This window comes from Alternaria arbusti, assembly GCF_024043155.1.
Source record: "Alternaria arbusti strain BMP 1465 chromosome Unknown scaffold_2, whole genome shotgun sequence".
Lineage (NCBI taxonomy): Eukaryota > Fungi > Ascomycota > Dothideomycetes > Pleosporales > Pleosporaceae > Alternaria > Alternaria arbusti.
The window spans coordinates 1,942,578-1,966,143 of NW_026249942.1; the positions used below are offsets into that span (position 1 = coordinate 1,942,578).

The window sequence follows — 23,566 nt, forward strand, 5'->3', positions numbered from 1 at the left end:
TCTTTCCACGCATACACCACAAGTAGCGTGAAGCGATGCTGGTTGAGCTTGTGTGCTGCATGGCGAGTTGGGTCTTCGCAGCGGCGCGGGTACTTCTATGATAATAACCCGACCAGGAGCTCGAAGTGTCTGTACCGCGCATTGTGGGCCGTTCCTATGAGGAGACCGTCGCTGACACCGGTCGGTGCTAGAGTTCCGCGAACTGGAAAAGACTGAGCACTCTCGCACAGTCGCCTGGATTCGTGTACTCAACAGCAATCCGGAACACTGAAGTACGAAAAATGTACTACACAGCAATGCTTTCAAGGATCCTTGGCACTCATCGTGGCTTTGGGCAGTGATCTTGTGCAGCCATAGCAAATATCCCTTCTGTTGTTTGTGGATTCAAAGTCATCGCCATCCTGCTGATCGCCACCCCAGCCGTGTATGCCAAATCGGCCGCCCGATACAGGCATGCTGCACAGGCTACATTGTGGATCTGAGAGAGCATCGGGTCGAGCTTGGAGCTTGCTTGTCGTGCGGACTACATTTGCGACGATGCTTGGAAAGTTCTCTTCGACGGATTCGAAGTACTGTGTCATGAGGTCGTCAATGGTAGTGTTCTTGGAGCTTGTTGACGCCTGGGTAGCGCCTGTTGAGGTTTCGTGTACGAGTTCTGATAGTCCAGGTTCCGCCATCTTGGTGTAGGATACTAGCTCTTTCTTCAAGACATCACGAAGTGGGTAGTGGAAGTTGAGACCAAAGGGCGACATTCCATCTGAGACTTGCCATGGCAGAGAAAACCCTCGGCCCTTGGCAGTTTCGGCAAGCGTCTTTTGAGCGAGCCTGGTCGTACTATCTCCCCAGAGGATACTTTCGCACCCGGCCAACTTTGCGTGCTCTACGATTAGCCGTGTTCTTAGGGTAGAGAGCACGTCCGCACGAGCCGTGGCCGAGGTGAGAGAGTTGATCATGTGAACAAATTGCTCTTCGGGACTCAAGTCTGCCTTTTGGTCGTTCTGCGGCACCAACGAGCGTATCGAGGCATCTTCTGGGACCAGGCGAAATACATCGTGCAGCGGCAGTGAGGCGTACTGATGGTCCGGATATTGCTCGCGAGCCTTGTCGAGTAGCTGCGCAGCTTGCACTTTCTGTTCTGGATCCTCTATATATATTGCGCTAATTTCAAATCCGGTACGGCCAGTCTTGCTCTTTTGCGTCTTGAGATGCAGGTCCAGTACGTGGAGGAGAGTGGTAGAAGAGACCCCAAAGGACAGGGGTACTAGGATCTTACGCTGCTGCTCTGCTCCAAAATTAACGCGAAACGATTCCAAGCGCTTGATGCACTTTGTATGCACGTAGCGGGCGAAGCAGTCACTATGTTAAATTTAGCGAATTCTTCTTCCCCTCCAGGTGGCGTAAACTGACTGGCAAAGCGGCTCGGAGCGCACAACAAGAACTGAAGGATGTTTGCATCGTCTGCAAGGCTCGTCAGAGGCGCCAGCAATGTGTTTGCCTGGCATGATGTGCGTGTGTTGGGCTGATATTGGTGAATGTGTTTGGTAGGGCTGACTCTTCGGCGGTTCTGGTCGTGGTTACCCTTTGACGCCCGGCTGCGCCACACTCTGGGAATGCGCGCTAACAGCTACCGGGAAGGCGGCCGTAGGTGACGATCGGGAACGTTGACGCGCAAGCCAAACATCGTCAACTAAACACCAACTCCCACCCATGACCCGCCGTTAACCAGGAATTGACGGGAAGACGCTGTCGCCAGTTCGAATCGAATCGCATACCTCCGCCTGAAGCGCCGCAAACCTCCAGCCGTCAGCTCCGCCAGCTGGCCTCACATCCGGCAAGATGAAGGCACGGCTGCGCAACATCGCTCTACTGCTGTTCACTACGATAACAGCAGTAGCAGCGATGGATGTTACGCTCTCCGATAAGGAGACGCAAAAGTGCAGGTATGTAGGAAGATGTGCATCTTGGGTTAGCCAGAGGCAGCATGCTCATACAAGTCCAGCGGCATGTACAGCAAGAAATCGTGGGGAGGCAAGGTCGATCCCTTCATACTTGTCAAGTTCATAAAAGATCCCAAGAAGAACGAGGGCATCAAGGACCAAACTGTCAGCCTGGTGATCTGGGAATGGAAAGACACTTTACTTCTGGGCGCACCTTCCGACTTGCCCGTGAATGATGTACGTGGGTCCCGATACTCTCCGCATAACCCAACTGACTTCCTCCAGGAAAATCGCCACTACATTTGCGACGACGAATCGATAAAACTGAAACTCTGCGACGAAAAACATAAGGGCAAATGGGTGCTTGCAGAAGACGTCGAAGACGCCTCTCAGATGCCTATTCGAACCGACGCCATCAATCTCGACGACCCGAAACCGATCAAATACCCAGTCTCCACCGCAGAAACAAAGGTCCCAATCAAGACGGGCTACTATTGTGTGGCTGCGAATGCGGCAGACAAAGAACTGGAATTCGAGGCTATTGTGACATTCCGGAATGCCTATGGCGAGCTCCAGGCCGCCCAGATTGCGAAACTCCCATTTTACGGCGGCATTACAATTGTGTACTTTGTTGTGCTGGCATTCTGGGGCTTCCTATATTTCCAGAATCGCCACGACATTCTTGCCGTCCAGAACTACATCACGGCCATCCTAGTCTTCCTAGTCGTGGAGATGCTAATGACCTGGGGCTACTACGACTACCAGAACCGCCACGGTAACAACGTCGGTACCAAAGCTCTCATGATCGTCGTCGCTGTACTGAACGCTTTCCGCAACTCCTTCTCGTTCTTCCTCCTGTTGATCGTATGCATGGGATATGGCGTTGTCAAGCCTTCTCTTGGCAAGACCATGACTGTTGTTCGCTGGCTTGCTGTAGCTCACTTCATCTTTGGCGTAATCTACGCTGTGGCTTCGCTTACTGTTCGTCCCGATGATGCTGGACCTCTGGTCTTGCTAGTCATCCTTCCTCTGTCGGCTACCCTCACGGCCTTCTACATCTGGACTCTGAACTCGCTAAACCTCACGATGAAAGACTTGATGGAGCGCAAGCAGCACGTCAAGGCTACCATGTACAAGAGATTATGGTGGTGCATCTTGACAAGCATCGTCGTTATCTTTGGTTTCTTCTTCATCAACAGCTTCACTTTTGCTGGAGCGTCGACACCTGACTTCGCGCCGACCCATTGGCAAACACGATGGTTCGTGCTCGATGGCTGGCTAAATCTCGTCTACCTGGCCGACGTCTGTTTCGTCGCGTATATGTGGAGACCAACGGCCAACAACCGAAGGTTCGCCATGAGTGATGAGGTACGTTTTTGCGAATATAGCACCCACATTCTTACTAACGACTCTTTAGATTGCACAAGATGACGAAGGCTTCGAAATTGCCTCGATGAGAGACTCTCTTGATGAAGAAGAGAGAGGAGCAGACCAACCCCCTTCGTACGACCCAGCGCAGAGGTCGAACAACAACAACAACATTGCGCGCGATGTATCGCCATTGCCCGCACCGCAAGCTCAGAAGCCCATTGTACCTCCCAGGGAGAGCCTCGATGGCGACACCATCTTCGCGGTAGGCGAGGATGATAAGTGGAGCAGTGAAGAAAGTGGCGACGAGGAAGAAAGCGAGGATGAGGAGGATGATTCGGACGACTCGGATGATTCAGACGAGTCAGGGCCATCGAATTCAAAAGCGAAGGACAGTGAGCGGTCCAGATTAACTGGTCGAAAGAACGACTAGGTGTTGATTTGACGCGTCAAACAACGGCGTTGGATGGCCAACAACACTTTTCATGACGTTAGCGTTATCCCCAACATGTTGTTTGATAGATTAGGCGTTCCCAGCGTTTTTGTAGTACATTTGGCCTGAAGGCCCAGATCTAGCATATTCGATGACATCAATTTGTCACATCTCGCTCTAGCCGTAACTCCGTAATTGCCGAGGCGTCTCGAGCTCTGATCAAGCCCTCACGCACCTCACTAAGCACCCTCACAACTGCCATGGCGACCTCTTCACTAATCGCACCGCTGCGGACGCCCAAATACATATGCGACGCTTGCCGAACAAATGTGCGCTCCCTACGCAGACCGGCCGTCGATACGTACCGAACCTTCAGCACCGCGTCATCTTCAAACGGCAAAATCCCCACGCGGCCGATATCATTTCCGTACCGTCGCGATCGATTTATCATCTCACCGCTGCATAACGAAAATGCTCGCGGACGATTCGAAAAGCGTCAATACTCGATGACGAGCTCCTCTTCGCAAGCTGCCAGCTCAAGCTGTGCACCGCTCCCGCATCGCCGCCTCATCTCTCTCTCTGGGCCCGATACCATCAAGTTCCTCCAGGGGCTGATAACGAACAATGTCGATTCGAGCCGTCAGTCGCCCTTCTACGCTGCCTTTCTAGATGCGCGCGGCCGCGTGTTGTGGGATGTCTTTGTCTGGGTGTGGCCAAAATTACTAGAGGGCAAGGAGCATTGGGCATGCTATATTGAGGTGGATGAGAGCGAGATGGAGTCTCTAAGGAAGCATCTGAAGAGACACAAGCTTCGGAGCAAGGTGCAGATCGAGGAGGTAGAACCGGACCAAATGCGCGTGTGGGCAACTTGGGGCTCTGAGGTTGAGCATGCCAATACCGACAATGTCATCACTGCGATGAGCGATCCGCGTGCACCAGACGTGTATCGCTACCTCGTAAGTCCCGACGTAGCGACAATAATAGAAGGGGTGGAGCCAGTGGATATCCAGGAATACCACCTTCAACGCTACAGGAATGGCATCCCCGAAGGACCACAGGAGATACCAAGAGAAAGCGCGTTACCAATGGAGTGTAATATTGATCTCTGGCATGGTATAGACTTCAAGAAAGGTTGTTACGTTGGCCAGGAGCTTACCATCCGTACGAAACACACCGGTATCGTGCGGAAGCGCGTCTTGCCCATCGACATTGAGAAACCCGCCGCATCCACAGCCCTTCCAGACTATGGCACGGACATCAAACAACTAGATGCAGATGGTAACACAAAGAAGGGTCGTGCGACAGGTAAATTCATTGCGGGCATTGGGCAAGTAGGTCTTGCAATGTGTCGGTTGGAGAACATGACTAGCATGAAGATCAGTGCCGAGGGAGGCACATGGAAGCCGGAAATGGAGTTTGGATGCGAGACAGGCGAAGGCGTTGTCAAGATCAAGCCTATTCTGCATGATTGGTTTGTACAGAGGGAGAGGGAGCTTTGGGAGAAGAACAAGAATAGACCTAGCCTGTAGACATGTGATGAGCTATTCTATCTGGGGAAAGCTACATCTTCTCTACGATCCTCGTTTACCCCTAGGTTTCCTGTCGAATTTGGTTCTGCGGGTTTTGTGTTCACCGGACGCCTCGTTCGCAATAGTCCGTGAGCTTATGGTCGCGGGTGGGGCTGTGTAATTGTGGCTTAGCTCGTGTGGTTGGGGAAACGTCACCAGGTCATTCCGCATCGTAACTTCGATATATCCGTGTCATACCCGCAGTCATAATCGCAGCCCTTTTCCTATTCTTCTGCAAATAATATCTTCTCTAGAATTACTCCTTCGCGTCCCGTGTGTCCACATCCAGGTTCCTCGACGATATGGCCGCCACACTACCCTCAAGATCATCGGAACATCACTTCTCCATCTCAAACATCATCTCCAAATTTCGGTCAAAGAAAGGGACAAGCAACAAAAAGTCCGATGCGCAACCGTCGCGGGAGATCTTGCAAGAGACGCGCCTGCCACTAAAGCCCGCGCCACTACCCTTAGTCCTACCAGAACATCAACAGACCCTGTCAGCTCTCGGCTGGACGACCGTCACTTTCCCTGAATCATCACCATCCCAATCTGAAGCGACAAATCACGAGCATCAAGCCCCAGCGCCAGGACCTCACCCTCTGCAGGCCGCATACGAACAGCTCTTCGCAGCAAGTCAGGCTTTCTTCAATCAGCCCGATAAGGAAAAGCAGCGATGGAAGCACAAGCTCAAGTCTGAAGAAGGCTGGTCCAAAATCCCCGGCGAAAAGGAGTTCATCACTTTGCGAACTCTAGAGTACTGTCCAGAAGTCTTGAGAGGGCCTGCAAAGAGGTATTGGGACCTCATTGGCCAGCATTGCTCGAGCACGTTGGGTAGAATCTCGGCGTCCCTTGAGCTACCAGATGGCGAAGACGAAGGGCTGAGACAGTTTGTTGGACCCTGCGGTGCGCTGCAAGCCTCTGATAAGGAAAAGACGGTGACGATGCTGCGATTGTTTAGATATGAGGGGTGGGAGGCGAAGGTTGTGGCTGAACCGCATGCTGATCTGGGACTGCTGAGCGTGGTTGTTGGTGATGTGCCTGGCTTGGAAGTTTGGGATGGAGCCAACTGGTTCGAGGTCGAGAAAGTCGTTGAGAGTTCTGGGAGCAAAGGTGCTACTATGCTCGCTGGACGGCAACTCGAAAGACTTTCCAATGGTAGATATCCAGCTGGTGGTCATCGAGTGGTAGCTTACGGGTCTCCGGAGCCATCGCCAAACACCCCCTCGACGGACGACAAAAAATACCGCTTCTCGATCGTTTTCGTTCTTCGCGCCCATGAACCTCTCATCATCAACTCCGATTCCTTCGAGACTGAAGTCACTGGCAAGTGGCTCGAACCTATGAATGGTATTACTGCGGGTAGGTTCTACGAGAAGATCAGAGGCCAGCACTTTAACATCAATATCGATATGGATGAGAGGGAGAAACAGAGGAATAAGCTGAACAACGTCAAAGGTGCGAAGAAGCAGGACTGGGAAGGCAAGGAGGGTAAGGTGGCGAGCAGTGGCTAGATTTGACGCGCTGAGTTGTAAGCCTTTTCGAATTACCTAGGACTACAAAATGCCTATATTCTGCGTCACGCAACCATCGTATGAGAGCATACCTGTGATATATGCGTCCCTTGCTCAACGCTACTAGAACATAAGCTAGCTGTGTTGAGCTTAGTGCTTTCGATACCCGCCTCCCACCGTACTTTGCAGGCATGCACCACTGCTGCGATCACTAACATGTACAAGACAAGGAGTACGCATTATATGTCATTAACAATATGTGCCGCTGATATAAGCTGACATACATGGCATGACGCATATCGCGAGACGCTAGAGGACAGATGTAGCCTCAGCCGCACCTGGTGCGGCGGGGTCGAAATCCGATAAACTCGCCTCCCGCCCCCAAGGATGCTTGGGAAGCCATCAGTGCTTGAAATTCTCGAACGCATCATCCTATACATATTCACTCAATCATGATCTTTATCGATACTAAGACGTTGGCCCTCCATGTTCGAGATCATGCAGATCCGGATCAGCGATATGCCATCCTATCACACGTATGGGGTCTTACTAAAGACGAAGTGACCTACGAGGAGATGATAGTGCCGCCGCAAGACCGTCCAGAAACAACACTCTCGAAGCCCGGGTACAAGAAAATCGAGGAGACGTGTAAGATGGCTTCTTCGTCGCGATACAAACTCCCGTATGCATGGTGTGATACGTGCTGCATCAACAAATCCAGCAGCGCAGAGCTCAGCGAGGCAATCAACTCCATGTTCAGGTACTACAAAGAAGCTTCGGTGTGTTTCGCCTACTTATTCGACATCACTCAAACCGCATATTCGTTCAAGTCATCGAAATGGTTCCGTCGTGGCTGGACGCTCCAAGAGCTCATTGCGCCGAAGAACGTCGTCTTCTTCGATCAAAATTGGGAGTTTACCGGGACTAAGGCGAGCCTAGCGGATCAGATCACGGAAATCACAGGCATTCCGGACGATATTCTAAAACACCAGATGGAGTTAAGCGAAGTGCCTGTTGCTCAGAGGTTTTCGTGGGCGTCTACGCGCAAGACTACTAGGGAAGAAGACATTGCCTATAGTCTCATGGGAATATTCGACATCAACATGGCGATGCTTTACGGAGAAGGGTCAAAGGCGTTCATCCGGTTGCAAGAACACATACTCAGCGAAACTGCCGATGACTCCCTCTTCCTTTGGAATGATGCTTTCTCGTATCACAAGCTGTCAGGCCTCCTTGCTCCGTCTCCCAGCTGTTTTCGGCAAATGCGATCGATCACTCCCGAACCGGCTGTTAAGCCACGAGACTTTTACATGACAAACCGTGGAATCAGGCTCAAACTAGGTCTCGCTTGGGATCACGATACTGGACTTGCTATACTACCAGTGAAACATTCGCTGGGCGCGGTCGGCAGACCTGTTGGAATTTACCTCAGGAGAGTCGGGCCGGATCTGTTCGTTCGCGCGCTGCCTCAAGAGTGCCCTAGGGTCAAGACTGAAGTGACTTACACTGAGTTCACTGCGGTCAAGTCGTTGACGGGTCCGCAAGCTTCGACGATCATGGAAAAGGTCATGCGGGTAGAGAAGCCCGCCGGTGTGCATGTCAGTCGAGTCGAACCTCGTGGCATATGGGATCCGGCTGCAAGATGGCTACACGCAACGCACACGGGCGCCATCATAGGCTACATGGAGTTCAAGAAGGAGGTATATCCCATATTCGCATTCGTGTTTTTCTTCAGAAACGGTCATTGGTCAGCTACGGTAGTAGTCGGAGACCAGTGGACCAACATACAGAAGAAGTTCCACAAGCATTACCGGGACAACCTTGAAGAGCTCCGCTACTTCGATACAATGGGCGACGCGAGAATGCAAAAGATTGAAAAAATCAAACCGGATTCAAAAGTTCTCACGTTGCACATGCGAGTTGCGAGAGGTACTGGGCGACCCCATTTGGAGATAAAGGAAGTAGACCGGAAGGCTGGCACTCATTAATTTATGTTATTGCGCGAGCGCATCTGGATCATATGTTGCAGCAAACTACATATATTTACAAAGAACAGAACAAAGTTGCATGACCCGTGTTCACAAATACATGAAATCATACTCCTTCTTCAACCTTCCGAAACCAATGGTCGGCTGGTAGTCCTCGACCTTGTCAGCACCAAAATCGAAGACAGAGTAATGTCTCCGCAGGAACGGAGCGCCAATCAACGCGAAACCTTCGCTCTCGCTGCTGTCAAATGGCGGCATGCATTGGTGACCCGGTAGAAGGAACTCGTCGCCTCGAAGGGTGAATGAGACATCGTCCTCTCGGGCGCCCTCGCCAAGTGTCACAGTAATGGCCCACGAAGCGTTCAGGTGCTTACACTCCATGATCTCCTCGCCGTGGTTGGTGAGCTTGGTGTAATTCCAGCCGAGGTTGAAGTACATGGCGTCGATGATGTCGCTCGGAAAGGAGACACGTCCAGATCCAGTATCGAAAACCGCTCCACCTTGGTAGATTGACCATGTTACGTTGGCGTCTGGTTCACCACCGTTCGACACGGCAGTGGTGGGAAGGTGGCCGTTGTGAATCTCAATGGTTGCGTTTGTTTCCGATACGTTCTCCGCAACGAGTACGTTGACGCTCCTTAGTGGCGCACGCCAGAGCTGGTATGGATCCTCTTTCCTCAAGGGCGTGGAGACCAGCTCGCCATCTACGTACTTGTCCTCATGGCTGCCGCCGACAGTCAGCACACCGTCTTGCGTACCGTTACCCGCATCCTCAAAGTTCGTCCCGTAGAATAGACTGAAACGCGGTGCGTCCAGTTTTCCGTCCCACAACAATGTCTCGACCAGGGTCGACGTGTTCTTTTCCGCGATTGAGGAGAACCCGAGGCCGAGGAAACCATCGGCAGTGATGAAACGCCAGCTGCTCTGGTTGGCGGATAGGAAGGTCTGGTTCCACTCAACGCTACCGTCTAGAGTGCTGAAAACGTCCTGGATAGTATCGCCAGCGACGTCGCCGCCAAGGTATGGAATCGCCGCGGGGATGTTGAGGTCGACGGATGTTGACGAAGCAGACGCGTTGTATTTCTCTCGAACGTAGGATGTGACCCTGCCATCAGGGCACGATTCCTCAGTGCAGTCGGTGTTGACGACGAACAGCGTTGATGATCCGGTGTCGAACAACAACCGGTGTTCCTTCGGGGGGGTTCCGATTTCGAATTTGACGCTGGCATAGCTGTTGTCGATGACGACGGGCAACTCAAGAACGGATGCCGAGACGGTTGTGGCGACGGCCAGGAGCTTCTTCATTTGGGCCACCATGGTGAAAGATGGTGTTGAGATAAGACGAAGTCGTGAGTATCAAGAGATGAGATGCTCTTGACTTGAAGGAGGAAGTACTAGGCGGCATGAAGGAGGTATATATTAGTACCTGCGCTCGCGCTACTCAGTAATACAGCCTGAACGTCGTATTTGCAAGGATACCCACACGAAGTTTCAACGGTTCTGTCCATTGACATTCAAGCCTGAAGACTGAAGATGACGGTCGTGTTCTAAAATTAACAAAAGTGGTCTTCTGGAAGACTTCAAAGCTAGATGAAGCTCACGGGCCGATGTGCACTGTCCGGAAAGGGGCACGCAGGGGCTGTACGAGGACTAGCTCTCGCCCATCGGCCCGGAGAGATCCACAAACGTGGGCCGTTTAGTACAGATAGGGCTGGATGGGAATTGGAAGGGAGTTTTGAGCGGATTTATGACGTGCGTGAAGCACGCAGAAAATGGAACAACGAAGATGCTCTCTACAGGATTTGACTGATCTCAATCGAATGTCGGGGAAAGCTGGTGCGAAGGTGCTATCGCGACGTAATACGGATACGGAGGCCGTAAGCCGAAGAAATTCCGTGAGAACAAATCTCCGTGGGATCCGCTTGTTCAGGTGTGATCACGCTGTACAGACCACGCATTTTTTCTTGATGCACGAACTTGAGGTGCGCACCGTCATGTATTTTCTACACCTTGGACCTGATGCGTGCGATTGATCTTTCACCATGGCAACGTCGACGACGTCTGCAAGGGCAGAATGGAGCTCGTCGGCACCTCATACTTGTGGCACCAGCCCTGCAAGTGCAAGGTCGGAACTCCCATCGCGAGAGCCTTCCTTCTTCGGCGGGTCTACAATCTCTCAGCGTCTAGCAACTCTTTTCCATAGATGAACGGAAACATCATGATATTGACCGTTACTTCTGTCGCAAGCAACCTTCCTTGTGCGAAGGAAATCCCCAAATCCTCGAGTAACTCTGGACGACGGCGAATCTGTGATCCGCACGCGACACCGACCCTACCTAGGTACCTGGGTATCGAAGCTGCCTCGGACGATTCAGCGCAGTCGAAGCGAGAAGCCGTGGCGGATATGTCGATCAGAACGAATGCTCGTTGTATTGCCTAGTTCGCGATGGGAGACGTGTAGAAGGCAAAAATGATGTTGGAGGTTGAGGGTGCGAGACGCGAGACGGGAGACGCTGCCGCACAGCCTCCGCATGGCTGACTGCGGCTGAGAGTCAACTCAGCCTGGATCCATCGGTGGGCAGGCAACACTTCAGCCTTCCGACGGTTGTCTGTCCATCTCCATCTTCACAATAGACCGGAAACAAGAATTCAGAATATCTCCATCGAGCGCTATTCCGTACATCAAAGTCGCGCACGTCGCGCACCTTCCCCGAAGCTTCGCAGCTTCCCAACCACGTGCGAGCATGACCAGCGGAACCCCATCATCCGCCTTCGAGCACGACCCACTTCCTGACTCTTCCACACACTTCCGCCTACTACACATCCTGAGCGGCGATTTTGGCCAGCACGTCGAATGCGAAATCTCCTCATGGCCAATCGACGATGCGCCGTCCTACTACGCGATATCGTATACCTGGGGCGACCCAGCTGACATGACCAAAATTACTGTCAACGGCAAGCCGCTGGCTGTACGTCGGAATTGCGGATACGTTCTTCAACAAGTTTTTACGACGAAGGCCAGTCGCTATTACTGGGTCGACGCCATCTGTATCGCACAGACGAGTATACAAGAGAGGAATCACCAAGTAGGTATTATGGGCAAGATCTATTCGGGAGCGAAGCACGTCTTCGCTTGTGTTGGACCGCACGCAGATGACAGCGAATACCTAATGGCAACTGTTGATCGACAGCGGCCCATTCTCGAGAAGATCAACAAATGGGGCCTATCGGTTGAGTCCTATGATATGATCGAACCATATTATCAGCCCCGGTATCAGTTTATGGAAGGGCGTGTAGCTGTGTGGCGGAGGTTGCGATGTTTCTTTACTATGCCTGCCTCGGAACGATTACGAACGAGCGAAGCATTCCTCGCATTTATACGGAGGCCTTACTTCACACGCGTATGGGTCTTACAGGAGTTACATCTAGCCACCAGAATGTCATACTGTTGTGGGGTGGATGTACAACCCGGCGAGTCTTTCCGAGCACTAGACTCCCTTGTAGAATACTGGATCAACCGTCTAGACCTCGAAGGTCTCTTCGGTATGATCAGAGCATTCCTGAGATGGAATTTGGAGACATGCATCCCCGCCTACAAACTCTCGAATAGCTTATGGCTCTCGCTATGGTTCGAATTGTATAGAACAGTACCACAGAGAAGCTGTTTACGGCTTGGTGTATCAGCGCAAAAGCAAGGTCTCGATGAACTCTTACGGGTGCTCCGGAATTTCCATTGCGTGGACGCTCGAGATAATCTTTATGGTATCCTGTCCCTTGTAAGGTGGCCAGAGGGACAGGAGCCAACTCCGGATTACATCAAGGATAACTTCGAGGTTGCTAAGCACGTTCTCAGCTTTTGGGATGTCGATAACGAACTCTCGACACATAATTGTTCTCGACTATTAAAGCTCTTCGATGTTACTTTGGAACTGGAATCTTTACGCGATGCCATTGCGTTACGTTCGAGTGTCACCCATCAAGCGGGCTTTCGAATACAGAGCAACCATACTTCCCAGATTGCCAATGTATCAACGAATTGGAGTGGTGTACAGATCAGCGATGATGATCTGATGTATGATACTATCGGTGACGGAAGGCAGCCTGGGCCGAACTCATACTACATAGGGCGCGAACGGCATGGGGGCTTTATTCGGATACAACTAAGCTCAACAGCTACTGTGTGTGCGCCTGTAGATACGAAAGTGGGTGACTGGTGTCTAACCGAGGGTGACCACCTTATTTCCGAGGTTGCATACAAGCTGATAGTCAGGGAGTCGAAGAATGGTGAATACCTTGTGGTTGGACCAGCACTGGCAGGTTATCAGAACGATCAACGAGATTTTGAGCTCGGAAACGACTCTAGGTCTGTGAGAACTTTCGTAGGGTGGTTGGATATTGAGGACATGATGGTCATGGCATGGACGCTGCATCCAATTGCGGCCAACCAAGAGCTTTCCGATAAAAAGATCGAAGAGTTTGTTAAAATGCGCGTCTGCGGCTGGAAGAACTCTTCGTATTTCGACAAACTCCCAGAAAACCCACCAGCAAACAGCTCTTACGTGTGTTGAACTATTTCGATTTAACCCTGGAGCAAGTTGCTCGGATGTCTTGTAGCCAATGCAAAACTCAGGGGGTCTTCCTTTCGGCAGTCAATAGCCATTCTGGTACACGTGGAGAGTATATGTTCGACATAGTGCTGGACGACCTGATGTGGTTATCGGTCTTTAAGTAACATGGTTGTTTTGGGACAGTAAATAGTAGTGTTTTACTCGAATGAGTCAGAACATTAGTATCTTTTCTGCTCGTTATCTACGTTGGACAGCTTCTGCCTTTTATGTGTGACATTTGTGTAACGAACGTCTAGTCAACGTGGTGTAGAGCTACAGAGGACGTCGCCAAGCCTCTCATATATACATAGGAGTACTAAGCCGTTTGACGCTCCCAGGAAGATAGGAAGAACCATGTTCTGTACCATCAAGACATGTTTCTGTAACACCTGGACTTGAGACAGTGTATGCGACATGGCGTAGTTGTTGTCGCAAGCTGCCAAAGTCAATGACGTTTGACATTGTTCCAAGTTAGTGTTTGGCGGCTTGTTGTTGCAGCCGGGATCCCCACATAACGTCGCCCATGTGGAAACGACTCCGCGAACGCATCATGCGTTCTGGACAAGATGGGCAATCAGACAGGAGTTGGCTGCAGATGCGGTCATTAAGGCGGTGATATAGAAGGACCGAGCCGCATCTCCTTTTTGCAATGGGATGGCCAGGAACAGGCTAGCGCAGGAACTAGAAGTGAGGTGTTTCAAGTTGACCTGAACAGGGACAACTTCGGGAAGGCGCGACCCCGAAACAGTTCACTCTCGTGCCATACGACGTTACTTTCACCACTGCACCGCCCACGACGTGCCCCTCACTGCCAGCAGCGACGCATTCATCGCCATCCCTTCGCCCACTTGCTGTCTCGCTGTGCCGCCGTCTCGCCCTCGCTGCCGCGTCAGAGACTCGCATGTCCCCCAACGGATCTCCCTCCGCTTTACGCTCCCCCGACCCTCAGCCGCTCCTTCCTCGAAACACGCCCAGATAACGCATGCGACACCTGTAACGCCTTGATCGACCCACGTACGCGATTCTTTGCACTTTGTATTGTTGTATTTCCACGGCAACTGGAGTCGCGCTACGGTGACCCTGCGCAAGTCGACCCAGCCACCGATTGCGCCTCATCTCACCTAGCCATTCCTCCGAACGAAGATCCCCCAACGTTGCACGCGCAGAGAGGAATGAGCTAGGATGACGCGACCGCATATCATCAGAGCAGGTACGGAGATCATAGAGAGTGCATAATTGAGATGCGCAGGCTAACTCAAGTGCGTAGACACCATCGACCTGCAGGACAAATCATCGCCCACCGCCCAGGACCACTCCCAGCAGCCCCAACACCCTGCGCCGCTTGGTATTGGCCCAGCAGCGCCTCACCAGCAGGCTGCGATACGGCATGTAGAGCAGGAGCGCACCTCAGAGGAGGCGCGTCTGCACGATGCATGGAGCGATGCTGGCAACACGCTACGAGACGATCCCGGCTCAGACGACGACCGCACTGTCATCAATGGAAACAAGGGCTCACAGCAAGACGAGCAGGCTGTCAGGCTGAATGGTGGAACGTCCAACGACGGTGATGACGGCGACATGCAGGACGCCGACGTCGAGGAGGACATGGACGACGACATGATGGACAAGATTTCGAGTTCGCCCTCGATAGACGATGGTGGGTATTCTTTACCTTGTTCCCCCACGACCTGGCCGGCAAGACAAGAGTTTACGACTCCGCAGTCTTCGCCGTTCCTCTCAACGGTCGCTTCTTCCTCCCCGTTTACGAACACGCCCATTCATTTTCCTATTTCTGTCGCCAACGCTCGAAGACCACTCAGCGTCCCAGCGTCCGACACTTCTCCTATGTCAAGGGGTCGACCTACATCGATTCCCATTCCTTTTCGATTCCCTATACCCACGGAAAATCAGTCAGCGGAGCATCATCGTGGTGAGTATTCCTGGACAAGGGCCACCAACGCACCGGACGACAGCAACGCCATGCGGATTGAGGTTGGTATGAGCCCGAGGACGAGACAACTCAAGGCCGTCGAACGCCGTATTGAGATGAGAGAAGACTCACAGGCATCACTAATCTCCGAACTGGACGAGGACCAGGTCATAAGCATGTTGAAACCGATCAACCGCGCACTTCTGGACACGCCGGACGATCCGTTCCTAGAACCCGGCCCAGGTCCACCTCAAGGGACGGGCAGCACCCTTTCCCCCGAAGCTGGTCACTCCGAAGATGAGGAGGGCTCTTGGACCACCGACAGCGATGCCGACTCTTGGAATGAGGACATGGACCAAGACAACGATGATGCATCCAACGATGTCTCTTTCTCTAATGATTCCAGATTTATCGATTCAGGATGGGGAGGCGAATGCTTACGAGAAACAGAGGATATCGACTTCGAATTCGTTTACGCTCTGCACACCTTTGTCGCGACCGTGGAGGGTCAGGCAAATGCAACGAAAGGTGACACGATGGTGTTACTTGACGACAGTAACAGCTACTGGTGGCTAGTACGAGTAGTCAAGGACAACAGCATCGGTAGGCATCCGTCACCAATCTGAAGCTTTTGCTGACTCAATCTACAGGGTACCTGCCCGCCGAACACATCGAGACACCGACAGAACGTCTGGCCCGCCTCAACAAGCACAGAAATATAGACCTCTCCGCAACGATGCTTGGTGATACTGCCGAGAAATCCAAGAACCCGCTCAAGAAGGCTATGCGGCGAAGGAATGCTAAGACCGTACAATTCGCTCCCCCTACCTACGTCGAAGCCTCGGACTACGACTACTCATCTGACGAGGGCGAAGGCGAGCTTTTCGGTGGCCCAGAGCCAAAGCAAATGCAACAGCAGCAGGCAGCAACACAAGATGGCGATTCCGCACAGGAAGAAAACCTCGAAGTGCAACCTCTCAAGGTCAATGGCGCGAAGAAGGATGGCCAGACTGATGGTGAAGCACGAGGCTCAAGCGAGGAATCTGCGAAACGAAGCGAAGACCGTGAGAGAGGTAGCGAAGATGCGGTCGATCGACCTCTGGACCCGAAAGTCTCTCGGAATGGCACGCTCCGCAACACAGACTCTTTCTTCAAAGACGAAAACACCGAGACACGCAAAATCACCCTCACTCCCAACCTGCTTCGCGACGACTCCAGTACATCGACTACAGGCTCCCGCGAGCGCGGCCCCAGCCTTGAAAGTTTGGAGAAGAATGGGTTCGCAGACAAGGTCAAGGACGACAAGAAGAAGAAAGAGAAGAAGTCTGGCATGCTCAGTGGGCTGTTCAAGCGCAAGGATCGTAAAGGCAAGGGCGCACAAGACTCTGTGGACAGCGACATCGAGAAGCCGGAAGAGATGGACCGCAGCTCGCCGCAATCGAAACCATCGGATGAACTCGCAGAACGACCGTCAGCTGAACAGGCAACAGCTCCAGCACCGCTAAGACAATTGAGCAAGCCCAAGGTGCATCGAAGTCAACGTAACCGAGACGATTCACCGCAAAAGACAAAGGGTATCTTGAAGACCGAGAGTCCGACTGAGTTGAGCGCCGAGCCAGATGCCATGTCGGATGGACCTGACAATCAGTCCGCCGCGCAACAATCTACGTCGACCATGCGTTTAGTTCCGCCCGAACAGGATCAGGCAGACAGGCCTTCTGTAGAAGAACAGACCATGTCGCCAGACTCAACATCCGCGCCTACAGGTTCAAGAAACCCATTCAGTAGCATGATGAAGTCACCACAAGAAGGAGAGGTCAAGCGCGAGAAGGTTACCAAGGCGAAGCAGCGCGTGCAGTTGGATGATTTCGATTCAGATGAAAGCAGCGATCCTTTCGCGGATCCTGATGCTCAGGATAAGCCAGGCGAGGCTGAGAAGTCCGAGTCTGCTGGACGCCTTTCTGAGTCTCCAGTACACGTCTCTGCAGCGGACGCACAACCTTCACAGAAAGAGAGTGCTACCGACAGAGAAAGAGAGTCTGAATCCCACCACACTCCAGGCCTGTCTACCGATAGCTCAAGCCAAGAGACCAGCTCCCCCATTTCGACGCCTACGCCTGACGACAGCCCTATGAAAACCATTCCAGAGAACAACACGATTTCGACTTTCAGGTCTGACAACACTTCCTCACCCACGCATCATGCATCTGAACCGGCCGGTCCTCCACCTTCACGACCAGCACCAATCCCTACTAAGGATCGCGAACCGTCGCCGCCCGTATCATCGGAAAGCACGATGCTTCCTGCGTGGTCCGACGCCTCACTCCGCGCTTACCTCGATGACGGCAGCGAGATCCGTGATATGCTCGTCGTTATCAACGACACTACGGGTGTTGTACCTGTTGGTCGCGATCATCCACTGATGAAGGACTATCTCTCCGAAGAGACAAAGACCATGCAAGGCCTGAGTGGCGAACTAGATCGTCTGCTCAACGGGCTTATGGAGAAGCGCATGAAACGAGCTGGAAGTGGTGCTAGCACCGCGCGCAGCACAAGCGCAAACGGGAGTTTGAGGGCGGGGTCGAGATTCTAGACGCTCGCTCGTTGTGAGTTACATTATTTGCTTTTTCAGTATACCCTAGGGGCTTATTTCCTCTTATCCTCAACCGGCGTTCTGGGGATTGTGGGACGCATTATGTGGAACGAAATCTTGGGAGAATTTTGGTTTTTTTGGGCTGGGGTTCTACTTTCTTGTTCGCTTCTTTATACCTTTGCTTGTCATCCCCCATTTTACATCCCTGTTTTCTTCCGGCCTGCATCATCCGCTCGCTCGCGGCGCGAAATATGTATCCTTATAGGAGCCCTGGTGGTGGCTGGTTTATATCTTCGCTACTGTCTCTAATACCCCTCTTGATTGCTCTGACAAAGCGCTTGCTTTTTTGGTTTTCCTTGCTCGTGTATCACAAGTAGCCTTGTACCTGTTAGTCGCATCAGTGCGCTCTTACTTTCTTCGGTGGCGGCGTTGTATTGCTAGCATTTAGTGTACAGACATATTCCTCCTGTGGGGTTCGCCATACATTGCTTTGTTACCTTGGTGTTACGTGATGAGAAGAGGATCGAAACGCTTTCACTGCCATTGTTAGTCGGATGAGTGTTTGCTACGTCCAAGCTTTCGGCGGTAAAAACAGTCTTTGCTCCTGCCCTCCTTCCTAGCCGCACTCAGACGCCGAAAATCCATATCCGATCCCGTCAAGACCGCGCCGATGCAGGAAGTCGACAGAGACTGCGAACTCGATGATCGCGAGCCTGAACCGCGCTATATTCCTGAATTGTCCAACGCCCTCGAGAGATTCCTAGACGCACCCTACGGATCCCAGCTCATCCTCAGGTTCTTCGCAGGTATACTCAGTCAGCGCGAAGCCGATGAGTACTGCCTTGTGTACACGCCCACCCCTCAGCGATACGACGATGTGTGCGCCACAATACCGGAACTCGTGGACCCGGAAGCACCGCAGTTTCAAACTAGGCAATCCGTAAGACGAGTCCTGCCTGGTATCTTCTACCGAGGACAGTATTCGCACGTTGTGGATGAGTACATCGATCAGACGGACTTGATGTCGGGAGAAGTACTTTGGGACAAAGGTGAAGGATATACGACGGTAACTCGCGGTGTCAAGTGGCTTGTCGAGTGCGCACTTATCCGTCTACCAGATGGAGTTGCTTATTACGCCGGGACGAGAACGGCGCTCCAGCAGCTTCTCACGCCTCAGCCAAAATACAACAGTAGTAAAGACTACCAAGAGGGGGACCACTTCATAACCATGAAAGCCATCCAACCCGCGCTCCGTCTTTTTACCATGTGGCCCCGTTGCGACGAAGCATCCATAGACAGCCTGGTCGGTATCGTAATGGACATCGCACTCAACGTGGCCGCAATCTGGGACAGAAACCCATGCTGGTATCCATCATATGCGACCTATCTCGGCGGTTTTGTACAGGCACGCGCTCGCTTCAAGAACATAGTCGAAGCGACTCCGTCACTTCACGGAAGTCAAGCCGAGGTGCTTCCTTACCATACAAGAGCCGCATTGAGGAAGATCAAGTTTAGGGATATCTGGGATGATCTGTGGGCCGAGGCTTTTGCCCTCACCATGGACAAGCCGATTGCAGACCATATGTACCAAGGTGTGATGGATCAGTTCGCCAGAGCCACGATACAGTCGAAATCGCAGACTGTGGATATGAAGGCTCTGTTGAGAGGGATGTGGAGAGACGGACGTTTACAATTTCGGACTTGGATAGAGATGCCTGAAGCGGTTTCTTCACTGTCAGCAGACGGTATCAGAAAGGGCGAGTTTGGAGGCATTCCACGAACTCTGGCTCAGCGGCAAACCATTGGCACCGATTCCTACGACAGCGACGAAATACACGCGTTTTGGTGCGCACACAACCTGCAAACCGACAACGGAGAAAACACTGGAGAGGACTCCGAAGATGAATACAATCTTGACACGAAGACCCTACGCAACCTCTACGGGAAGGCTTATCTAGAGGCATACGGACCTGTCATGCAGCCATTAGACCATGCAAAATGGGATCTGGACATCCCTCAAGATCAGCTCTGCGTGGTGTGTCTTGAGACTCACGGCTTATTAGGTGCCAAAATGAGTGCTTGTGGCCATTACTTTCACTTCGCTTGCATCAAAGAATGGATGAATGACACTTCACCCAACTCCAACCTCTGTCCTGAATGCCGAGCTCAGATTTGTAATGAACGGAGGAAGGTACGGATGACGGGGTGGATGACTGACTCTGAAGATGACTCTGAGGATGGTGAAGATGACTTTGAGGATGACGAGGATGAGGAAAGCGATTATGATGATGGAGATGAAGACGACTCAATGCTTGAGCAGTTGGAAGGTGACGCGATGAGGGATTGGAGAGCAGAGCAATAAAGAAGAAACTGAACAGGCCTGCAGCCTACATTAGGACAACATTGAGCAAACAGGAAGACCTAGCGTTAATGTACGCTTCACGCTGTCTAGCTTCTATGTAGACTATTATCATACGTTCGTCACCTCAGTCTGCAGCGCCTTCATGGGCTTCTCATCGAATGCCGCAGCCTCGGCTTCTTCCAATCCCAAACTCTGCGCAATGTTGTACAGCCTCGTCTTCTCCTCGTGCGCAGTGCTGTCACCAAACACAGCATCCATCTCTTCCAAGCTCTTGCCCCTAGTCTCGGGAATCAGGAACCACGTGAAGACAAACGCGATCAAAGCGAAAGCAGCAAAGAAGATGTATGTGCCGAAACCAATGGTTTCCAGCATATCGGGCGTGACGAGACCGATGATGAAGTTGCACATCCATGTCGATGAGGTGGTCAGAGACATGGCTTTTGAGCGGTTACCGATGTTGTAGATCTCCGAGGGTAGAACCCAACCGATTGGTGCCCATGAATATGAGAAGTTGACGTCGTAGATGTAGATGAACGCGATGCCCGTCCAGCCAGCTGCGGGGTGGTCTTTGAGAGTAGATCCGTAACCGCCGATGACACCACCGACAATCAAGAGGGAAATACAAGTACCAGCGGCACCACAGAGAAGGAGAGGGCGGCGACCGATCTTGTCGATGAGGAAGAGCGCTGGAAGAGTAGATAGCGTATTGACTAGAAGATCGAGTTAGTAATCAAGTCTCGTTGTGTCTGGCAGCAGATCACATACCTATTCCATAAACACCTGTTGCGAGCAGACCAGTCGTCTTACCACTGAGGCCTAGCTGACCAAAGATTGTTGGCGCATAGTAGATGATCGCATTACATCCGATGAACTGTTGGAAGAACATGACACAGCAACCGATAGCAGTACGCTTGAAAGATGGCCAGGTCGAAAAGAGCGTTGAGTAACCGGAAAGATACAGCGAAACTCCAGACTTTCCAGGGAACTTCTCGCGGCTGTATTGCTCCTCAAACATGACTTCGGCTTTGATGGAGAGATACTCTTTTTGCAGGGACTCATCATCTGGAGAGGTGCGACGAACTCGGGCGAGCGCTCTCACACCAGCCTCTTCGTTGTCGCGCATACAGTAGTAGCGAGGTGATTCGGGGAAGAACAGCATACCGATACCGAGAACGAGACCGGGGAAGATCTGGAGCGCAAAAGGAACGCGCCACGCAGCATCGCTCTGACCGGTGCAGCCGTTGGGGCCAACATCATTCCTTGGATCGAAGGCAGGCTCTGCTGCAGTGCCACCAGTATACGGGATGTCGGGCGCGCAGCGTACACCTCCAATGTACTGGGTGCCAAATTCGAGCCAGTAGGAGACAAGGATACCGAGTGTGATGGAAAGCTGTTGGAGAACGACTAGAGTGCCTCTGATGCCGGCGGTTGAGACCTCACTCATGTACATTGGTACAATCATGGTTAACATGCCAACAGCAAAACCAGCGATTGCGCGGCCTGTGGATATTGTCAGTTTGAATTGTAGTTGTACTTCGCCGGATATCTCATACCTGCAAAGGCCATCGGAATGTTGATCGCGCCAGCTTGAAGCGCAGAGCCGATGGTGAAGATGACGACAGCTATGATGATAGACCCTTTGCGACCGAAGCGATCGGCTACTGGTCCGTTGACGAGAGAACCGAACCAAGCGGCGAGTAGCAAAGTCGAGACGAACCAGCCCTTGAAGGAGCTGTCTGTGGAGATTCTCGGGAAGGATGCCGCGAAAGACTCCATGGTCAACACTCCAGAGACAACACCTTGATCATAACCGAAGAGAAAACCGCCCAGTGAGGCGAACTATGCATATTAGTTGGGACTGAGGTAGGTTTGGCCTCGTATCGACTTACAGCGGACAGGCCAAGGAGGTATGGGTTCTGTCTCAGCTCCTTGTAGACACCAATCTTTGGCGCAACTCCGTCGGCGTTAACATCCTGGATTGAAGACATGCTGGCCGTCTTCTTTGTGGATATGCCAATTTCGGCTCCGATGGTTGGAATCAGCTATGAGTAGGCAGTCTAGTAGTGGTAGTGTCGCGTGCTTATATACCTTTGCCGATCGCATGAGAACTTCACGATCGTAGCTGGGGTCCGACACCTTCGGAGCACTGTCGTCCGACTCCACGATTCTCCATGCGTCTACGCCGGTAGTCGTAAGTGCCATGCGGGATCCCCGCATGGTAAAGTTGCCTGATTCAGTTGTGGGAACTGGGGTTCCAACATGACTTATGCTCGGACAGCTGTCGTCCGACGAACTCCACAACGCCAACGTGATCTTTAGATCATAGCTCGTCGCATGCAGTACTGTAACACTGCTCACCTTGTGCCAGTCTTTTCACCCGAGCATCTCATACATTTTCGCATCTCATTAAGGATTTCGTGACTGCTATTCCAGAGTCGCCGATGATGCCAGCCGAATCAAAGGTGGACGCCTTGCGTGCAGCCATACTCGATGTGGCCAAGCGCACGGAAAACCTTCTGTCTCGCCAAGCGACCAATCCCGGTCATCGCATGCTTGTTGCTCTTGCAGGCGTGCCAGGCGCGGGAAAGTCAACGGTGTCTGATGCGCTCGTCTCTGAGCTTGCTGCGCGAGGTATCAAAGATGTTGCTGTTGTACCGATGGTAGGAGCCAACCGAAACCCGCGATGCCACATCTCTGACGAGCACTAGGACGGCTTCCACTACACTCGGGAAATCCTGTCGACTTTCGATGATGCCGAAGTAGCGTTCAAAAGACGTGGGGCGCCTTTTACATTTGATGCGAAGGCGTGTGTGACGCTTGTCAAGACACTCAAAGAAGCTCCCGTCACCAGGGATGGCGAAGCCGACATCTGTATTCCTGCACCCGGCTTCGACCATGCTGTCAAGGACCCCGTGCAAGACGCTATCAAGATCTCTTCTCGTACTCGACTGGTTATTGTTGAGGGCAACTATACACTTTTGAAACAAGACCCATGGGATCAGATTGCCGAGATGTGTGATGAAAGGTTGGTCATGGTCATATCTATCGCCTGGCGGGTTGGTACTGACACTCTGCAGATGGTTTGTCGACGCGCCTGTGGGCACGGTTCGTGATAGGCTAGCACAACGTCACCTTGCTGCTGGCATCGAGACGTCGATGTCAGCTGCAATCGCACGAGCAGAGGAGAATGACATTCCAAACGGCGAACTGATACGATCCATGATGGTAAAGCCGGATGTCATCATTGAGAATTGAGGCATCGTGCC

The 23,566-nt window shown here is 52.3% G+C and overlaps 10 protein-coding genes across 10 annotated transcripts; 7 read left to right on the forward strand and 3 right to left on the reverse strand.

Annotated features, from left to right (window-relative positions):
- Positions 1-302: 302 nt before the first annotated feature.
- On the reverse strand, positions 303-1,502 carry NCS2 (cytoplasmic tRNA 2-thiolation protein 2; the record flags this gene model as incomplete). Its single annotated transcript, XM_051442812.1, has 2 exons — positions 303-1,356; positions 1,408-1,502. 2 exons carry the CDS (start codon positions 1,500-1,502, stop codon positions 303-305), a joined length of 1,149 nt encoding a protein of 382 aa, XP_051306400.1.
- Positions 1,503-1,836: 334 nt separating this feature from the next.
- Positions 1,837-3,738, forward strand: J4E86_002253 (uncharacterized protein; the record flags this gene model as incomplete). The annotated part of the gene is made up of 4 exons (XM_051442813.1): positions 1,837-1,940; positions 2,000-2,174; positions 2,223-3,305; positions 3,355-3,738. 4 exons carry the CDS (start codon positions 1,837-1,839, stop codon positions 3,736-3,738), a joined length of 1,746 nt encoding a protein of 581 aa, XP_051306401.1.
- A 260-nt stretch (positions 3,739-3,998) lies between these two features.
- On the forward strand, positions 3,999-5,267 carry J4E86_002254 (uncharacterized protein; the record flags this gene model as incomplete). The annotated part of the gene is made up of 1 exon (XM_051442814.1): positions 3,999-5,267. The coding sequence occupies one exon, from the start codon at positions 3,999-4,001 to the stop codon at positions 5,265-5,267; it is 1,269 nt and encodes a 422-aa protein (XP_051306402.1).
- Positions 5,268-5,608: 341 nt separating this feature from the next.
- On the forward strand, positions 5,609-6,820 carry J4E86_002255 (uncharacterized protein; the record flags this gene model as incomplete). The annotated part of the gene is made up of 1 exon (XM_051442815.1): positions 5,609-6,820. One exon carries the CDS (start codon positions 5,609-5,611, stop codon positions 6,818-6,820), a length of 1,212 nt encoding a protein of 403 aa, XP_051306403.1.
- A 452-nt stretch (positions 6,821-7,272) lies between these two features.
- On the forward strand, positions 7,273-8,808 carry J4E86_002256 (uncharacterized protein; the record flags this gene model as incomplete). Its single annotated transcript, XM_051442816.1, has 1 exon — positions 7,273-8,808. The coding sequence occupies one exon, from the start codon at positions 7,273-7,275 to the stop codon at positions 8,806-8,808; it is 1,536 nt and encodes a 511-aa protein (XP_051306404.1).
- A 90-nt stretch (positions 8,809-8,898) lies between these two features.
- Positions 8,899-10,125, reverse strand: J4E86_002257 (uncharacterized protein; the record flags this gene model as incomplete). Its single annotated transcript, XM_051442817.1, has 1 exon — positions 8,899-10,125. One exon carries the CDS (start codon positions 10,123-10,125, stop codon positions 8,899-8,901), a length of 1,227 nt encoding a protein of 408 aa, XP_051306405.1.
- Positions 10,126-14,597: 4,472 nt separating this feature from the next.
- On the forward strand, positions 14,598-17,938 carry J4E86_002258 (uncharacterized protein; the record flags this gene model as incomplete). The annotated part of the gene is given in 5 exon segments (XM_051442818.1): positions 14,598-14,625; positions 14,683-15,072; positions 15,138-15,345; positions 15,365-15,948; positions 15,996-17,938. 5 exon segments carry the CDS (start codon positions 14,598-14,600, stop codon positions 17,936-17,938), a joined length of 3,153 nt encoding a protein of 1,050 aa, XP_051306406.1.
- Positions 17,939-18,608: 670 nt separating this feature from the next.
- J4E86_002259 (uncharacterized protein) lies at positions 18,609-20,300 on the forward strand (the record flags this gene model as incomplete). The annotated part of the gene is made up of 2 exons (XM_051442819.1): positions 18,609-19,973; positions 20,109-20,300. The coding sequence occupies 2 exons, from the start codon at positions 18,609-18,611 to the stop codon at positions 20,298-20,300; spliced, it is 1,557 nt and encodes a 518-aa protein (XP_051306407.1).
- A 108-nt stretch (positions 20,301-20,408) lies between these two features.
- J4E86_002260 (uncharacterized protein) lies at positions 20,409-22,288 on the reverse strand (the record flags this gene model as incomplete). Its single annotated transcript, XM_051442820.1, has 4 exons — positions 20,409-21,010; positions 21,066-21,800; positions 21,854-22,139; positions 22,190-22,288. 4 exons carry the CDS (start codon positions 22,286-22,288, stop codon positions 20,409-20,411), a joined length of 1,722 nt encoding a protein of 573 aa, XP_051306408.1.
- Positions 22,289-22,744: 456 nt separating this feature from the next.
- Positions 22,745-23,555, forward strand: J4E86_002261 (uncharacterized protein; the record flags this gene model as incomplete). The annotated part of the gene is made up of 3 exons (XM_051442821.1): positions 22,745-22,960; positions 23,009-23,325; positions 23,378-23,555. The coding sequence occupies 3 exons, from the start codon at positions 22,745-22,747 to the stop codon at positions 23,553-23,555; spliced, it is 711 nt and encodes a 236-aa protein (XP_051306409.1).
- Positions 23,556-23,566: the final 11 nt, after the last annotated feature.